This window comes from Gekko japonicus, unplaced genomic scaffold (assembly GCF_001447785.1).
Source record: "Gekko japonicus isolate JY-2015 unplaced genomic scaffold, Gekko_japonicus_V1.1 scaffold58, whole genome shotgun sequence".
Lineage (NCBI taxonomy): Eukaryota > Metazoa > Chordata > Lepidosauria > Squamata > Gekkonidae > Gekko > Gekko japonicus.
The window spans coordinates 558341-564914 of record NW_015162475.1 but is presented as its reverse complement, the minus strand read 5'-3'; the positions used below and the strand labels follow the sequence as shown (position 1 = coordinate 564914).

The following is a 6574-nucleotide window of genomic DNA, read 5'->3' as shown; positions in this document are numbered from 1 at the left end:
AGGAGGGCTGGAAAGTGAACGAGCTGGGTAAAAAACACAAAACACCCAGCAGTTGCCAGGCTGGGCATTCTGGAGACAGCCCCAGGAAATATCGTGCTTCAGGGGTGGGTGTGCTTCTAACCCACCAGTAAATAAACAGGATCGGAGTAAAACGGGGGGGAGGGAGAGGATTTGGCTCCAGTTGTCTGCTTATCGTTCACAGCGGCTCGGGGGTGGGTGGGAAGCAATTGCTCTGGCTGAAAACCAGATCCACATAGGCTGGTGAGATGCTGTAGTGACCTCGGAGTCGCCACTACAGGGCAATAAAATGATGCAGAAAGCCATTGCTGAGTGGATACTGTACAGGAATGGCTGTGGCAAGGAATGCAGACAGAGATTTGTGAGACAATTTGGGACCGGCGGCACAATGGCAGGAAAGACCAATGTAGATTGGAGATTAAAGATTTGGTAGTAGAAATTACTGATACAGGCTTGTTTTAGCTGTCTTTACACTGCCTAAGGAACTGTATGGGAATTTTATGGCTGCTGTAGGAAACAAGTCCTTTATCCTCTCTTGTAAATGTATGGTCTGTTATTGCATATTGTATATTAAATAAAAACAGGGCTATTTTGGGGCAGAAACGCACAGGAATGGAGTTCTGGCTGGCTTCAGAGTTGGCCACACCCAATACAGCCAAAACCTCTGCATGCGTGGCTACAGAGGGAAGGCCTGGAAAGCGGCCCCCCCGGCGACTCTGAGGTGGGCAGACCAAGGGGGGCCCTGGAAGGGTCGGGAAGGCATTTAAATGCCTCCTCGTGCCTTCCCCGGCCTGTCCAAGGGCTGGCTTGCCCAGGCTCCCTGCAGCTGCGGGGAGCCCGGACAAGCCAAGGGAAGGCATGGGGTGTAGCCTAATATGCTAATGAGCTGTGCTGTCAGGGGCGTGACCTAATATGCTAATGGATTTCTGCTATTGGGTGTGGCCTATTATGCTAATGAGTTCCTGCTGGGCTTTTTCTACCAAAAAAGCCCTGAATAATGTTGTGCATATTTGAGTGTTTCTGATACAGCAGAGCAAAGTGCAGTGTTGAGGATCTTTTTGTTACATCTGTTGTAGTGACTCCACAAACCTGTTCTTTCTTCCCTCTATGAACATGAAATGTTATAAGTTAAATGAATAGATGAAGATAAGAGGAATCACTAAATGTATAATTACAAAGGCAATTATAAACAGATATTTTGAAAACTGTGGGCCAAAGAGACAACAACCGTATTCAATTAATGTTTCATTGTTTCAAATAATTATTTATTAAATATAATAAATACAATTATTAATTGTTATATTGACACATGATGGCACCATTGAATAGTTGAGCATTAATCAAATACTAATTTGCTTAATTTTATATTTTGAAGAGCGTTACAGAATTCAAAGCGAACAATTTGAAGACATCTGGCTGATTGCAAAAGAACTTGTTCTTCGTCTTGAGCAGTATTTCAGGAAAAAAAACTACAAAGACTTTGCATGTACTTTTTCAGACCCAATCCCCTTACAAGAATATTTTGAGATAATTGATCATCATTTTGAGGTATGCTTTTGATTTTGTGATACTGTTTGTTCAGTGGTACTTGTTTCATAGGCTGGGTTCATATCTGATTTCTGGGGGTACCTCCATACAGGCTTTGTACACACAGTTATGCTTAGTCACTGTGGTCCTTCTTCAGGTCTTTGCAAATGGGTCTGTGCTGTGTAAGAATGTTGATAATAACCTGCTCAATGTCTTAGAGCCACTTCAAACTTAATGGAGGGAAGGCTGGGAGTCTTCCAAGGTTTGCCGCTTGATTTGCCGTTTCAATTCTAATAATCTTTGGCAAACCAAGGATATATTAAGCTGCTCTTCAAAATGCTTTTTTAGAAAGTGGTTTTGGATTGCCAAATGGCAAGATAATTATAGATAGAAGTATGTTGTTGTTTTGGTATTTGGACTGACATCTGATATAATTAAGTTCAGAGTGTTTTTGGAAGGTGTATTGGCTACAGTTCTTCAGTTCTCTCAAAAGACAAAAATCTATTCTTAGAGGCACGACACAATACTTTAAACATTTCAAAATACCCCATTTCCTGCTGCAACAAGAATTGTATTATACTTGAGCATATGTGCTACAGATCCAGCATACTGAAATACTTCATAACCTAGTGATGACGAGTTAATTTCACTGCTGTCATGAAACTCCATGGCAAGATTATCATGCATTACTGTAGATTACCTTGGCTGTCAACAATTATTTTCAATTTCTGTAATAGCTGGCATTATTCGAGCCTGTTAGTAGAGCTTGTGATGAGTGTGAAATTACTACTTTTCATATGGGCAACATGGCCGTAGGAAAGCACTATGTGGTTTAATTCAATAAGGCTTCTTCAATGCGGTTGTCCTCCACCTGTTTGTTATAAGTATCTGATGGAAAATATGTTCTGCATTCTGTGATAGTCTTATCCCTTTCCGTAAATCTTGCTAAATTGCAGCTGCGCTTGAATGCTGGAAAATATGAGCAACTATTATCTGAAAGAGCCATACAGTTTCGAGCTATTGAAAGACGTCTGCTTGCACGGTTTAAAGATAAAACCCCAGCTCCTCTTCAACATCTGGACACCTTGCTAGAGGGAACTTACAGACAGGTCAGTATAGCTGGGCTATGAGCCTGTCCCTTTAATGTTTCCCAGCCCATTTTAAACACATAGTTTTAAAATACATAAGCTGTACCTTCCTGGTTACATTTACCAGCCGAGGGACCCTGGAACAGTAATTTGTTTAATCTAATATTCCCTGCAACTTTCCAGATGATCTGCAGTGCTTTTTATTTGATCTTCAGATACAGAATTGCTACTCAGAGGTCTCACAAACTTTGACAGTGCATCATTCTTTCCAAGCTGAAATAGTTATGTGAAAATATTTTATAGTTCAGAGCTCATGTAAACATTTATGGTATACTGTAAACTGATGGAATGGTTTAACTGATGTAACATCCACAACAAAATAATCTGAGACTAAGCGTCTCCGTTTGCTAGCATATTTACATCCTGGGTGTTTCAAAGGCAATAGCTGAAGGAATTGAAAGCAAACGAATGGGTCTTCTGTACAGAGAGTGTACAGTTTGGGTTTTTTGTCTTTATTGCTTCAAATAGTTGTTCCAATTTAGCTTCCTTCCTGTCTCCCACAGAATCACTGTAGTGATTTTTTTCCTTGAATCTAGAAAGTCGTGTATTGCCTCAGTCTATTAATGTGTCTTGCATGCCAGTATAAACAATAGAGTCAGGGCTGGCCCAAGAGCTTTCCATGCCCTAGGCGGGCCTTGAGCATCTACCTGCCCCCCTTATCACCAGCAAGTTTGGGCATGTCCCAGGCTACTGGTTAGGCATTTTGGGGCTCACTTGCCCATCAATGTGGGATGTGTGTGTTTGTCCAAATCTAAAAGTGGTACCACTTCTAGGTGATGCTGTAGTAGCCCCCAAAATCTCTGGTAAAAACCCTTCTCTTCCACATTCTGTTATAATCGCATTCCCCACCCCATTTTCTCCTACTGCATCGGCGGGCAAGTCAGCCCCAAGCCAACCAGCCAACTGAGGCACCAGCACAAGCGATACCCCTGGTGCCCCCCCCCCCAGTGCCCTAAGACAATAGCCTAGGGCTGCCAAGTGGGTGGGGCCCACACCTGAGTAGAGTTAACGGAATTCATGAAAGAGCTTGAGCTCCCTTTGTGTAGATAATTGTAGGATCTGGGAAGAATATCTATCTAGCTTCACAACACTTTTATATGTTAGGATTATAATCTGATCTGAGCCATATATGTATATATATTTAGGGTACTGGGCAGGTTGTGCGTACATATGTGTATCTTTTTCTTGAGTGAGTGTTTATGTATATACCTGCTCACTCCTTAGTACCCCTCCTAAATTATGACATCTTTTGTCTGATAACTTGTAGGAAATACATTCTGGTGAAGAAATTGTTTCTCAGCTGCCTTTATTGTACTGATTTTATGTAAGACATGTCTTGACTTGCCTCCACTGTACATACATATTGTAAACTCTTAATTAGCAGTAGACTGAGTGCCTCTCTACTGGTTGTACTATTTTTTGTTATACTTTCCCTATAATTCATGTGTGAATTAAGAATACTTCAGTGACATAGAAGGTGACACTGGAGCCCACCTAAGCAGTCACTGTGATCCCTTTCCAGTCTTGTGGGCTTTCAGACAGGGCTGGAAGAAGCAGACAGTGCTCCACATGTGACTACCACTAGATGGGGAGACAGTCATTCAGCACTGCTGCTAAGGAAGGTGGAAATATAAAGATGACTAATATAACACTAGCTATTGTCTTGTCGAAACAATCTACATGTTATCTGGCAGCCTTAGTGTCTCTAAGGCACCAAATGGGTGCATGACTTTACTGTTTTGATTGTAATGTTGGCAAAGGGCTTTGCCATAAAGTATGCCTGGAAAATGTGCATAAAATTGGATACTTTTCAACAGTTAATTGGAATATGTTTTCAAATCAAGATGCCAAATGTTCTCAGAGGAAGTAGTCTGATTTAGCTTCATGCTTAATGACAACCTGATAGCGCTTTCCATCCGATATTTAATTATGGCTGATTTGTACCAAGTTTAGCGGTAACACAAACAAGACATGGCACATGTATTTTGATATCAGAACTCCCTGCTTATTTACAAGCCCTTTTTGTTACTCTGCCAGTGAAAGAGCAGTAAGCTGCATGATGAGGAAGACCTGTGTGAGAGCTCTTTTAATTTATTGAAGCTAAATAAGTTCAGACAGGTTAGAACATTCTGTCCAAAAGTCTCACATTGCACACATCGCACAATGAGCAGAAAATTCATAGTGCACTCTTGTAGCCTTCATTATTTTGGATTTAGACATCTTCATTTTGATAGAAGAAAAAGATTATAAAAGATTATAAAAGTTTGCTACATTAAAATTAGGGTTCTTTTTGAGCTTTTAACATCAAAAATCCCTTGAGGAAGTGAATGTATTGTTGTGTTTGAGAAAAGATCTTTTGAAATCTAAAAGGTCCTGAGCAAAGTTCCTGCATCAGTTTTTCTAAAACTGATGTTTGCACGTCCAAGCCAAAAGGCTGGGAAGCATAGTTCATACAAAATGGATTATATACCCTTGGATTCTTTCATCAAGTAATTGTGGTGATACTGCAACAAATGAGTGGTGTTAGTGGAACGTTTATTGATCAAGGTATGTGCTTTTCACTAATATCTATATGAATGTCTCTAGGGTCAGCTACAGAAGGTCATTTGTCAAAGTGTCTACTTGGTAGGCCAAAGCTTTTTATTTTGTGAAAAGTGCACAAACAGTGTTCACACAGTATGTAAAAACGATGTGATTCCAATAGTTGTTTGGTTTATGTATAAGATAACCAGTAAAATTTGAACTATATTTGACACATGTATAGGCATGTACTGCCAACCTAGCAGTTCGAAAGCAAGAAATTGCAAGTAGATAAATAGGTACCACTTTGGTGGGAAGGTAACAGCGTTCCGTGCACCTTGGTGTTTAGTCATGCCGGCCACATGACCACGGAAACGTCTTCGGACAGCGCTGGCTCTTCGGCTTTGAAACGGAGATGAGCACCGCAACCCTAGAGTCGGCTTCGGCTGGCTTTCGAGCAAGGGAACCTTTACCTTTATAGGCAGGGATCAGTTGGGGCAGGAGCATGCAGGAGCGCTGCTCTGGGAGTGAGGAGTCCTGGGGTGGTCACATGACCAAGCCCTCCTCTGCTCCCAGTAGGCCTCAATCGGGGCCACGAAGAGACCGAGGAACGTAAGTTGTCTGCCTGCCTCCTCTTCCGCTTCCTCAGGCCATGCCGAGGCCTTCCTGCGCCATCCTGCGCTTCCGCGGCGCCCCGGGAGGCCCAGCCGTCCCATCCTGCATCTCAGGACACACCTGTGTGTGGGGTGGGGAGGCCATGCATGCCCTCCTTCCCCCCTTGGCGACGTGGCCCAGCAGCCCTTTTGAGTTTGCCGCGGCCAGCGCCATGGGGGAAAGGCAGGAGGGGGTGTGCGTGCGCGTGAGTGGGGTGACCATGCATGCTCTCCACCCCCCCCCCCCGGTGCGGACTCCTGGGTCTGCCGCGGCCAGAGCTGTTGGGGGAGAGGCAGGAGGGGGTGCGTGCGTGTGTGTGTGTGGGGGGGGGGGGTAGGGAAGCCATGTGTGTCCTCCATCCCCCTTTGGCGACGCGGACCAGCAGCCCTCCTAGGTTTGCCGCGGTCAGCGCCGTTGGAGGGAGGCAAGAGGGTTTGTTTGTGTGTGTGTGTGTGTGTGTGCACGTGAACTTGGATGGGGAGGCCATGTACATCTTCTTTCCCTCCCTTGGCGATTCGGCTTAAGCAGCCCTCTTGGGTCTGCCATGGCCAGCGCCGAGGGGAGGCAAAAGATGTGCGCTCGTGCGTGCAGGGGCGCGCCAGGGTTGCGGTGGAAAGGACGTGAGCGACCTCCTTCTCTCTCTCTCTCTCCCCCCACCCCGTCTGTCTCTCACTCACTGTCTTTCTCTCTTCCCCCCATTCCTCTTT

General features: G+C 44.2%; 1 protein-coding gene across 1 annotated transcript in view; it reads left to right on the top strand.

Moving 5' to 3' along the window:
• Positions 1-6574, top strand: part of BBS9 (Bardet-Biedl syndrome 9) — a 303763-nt gene that overhangs the window by 67497 nt on the left and 229692 nt on the right. The window contains exons 18-19 of the mRNA XM_015405741.1: positions 1394-1566; positions 2502-2654. Coding sequence (XP_015261227.1) covers positions 1394-1566; positions 2502-2654 — 326 coding nt within the window. The remainder of the gene's footprint in view (positions 1-1393; positions 1567-2501; positions 2655-6574) is intronic.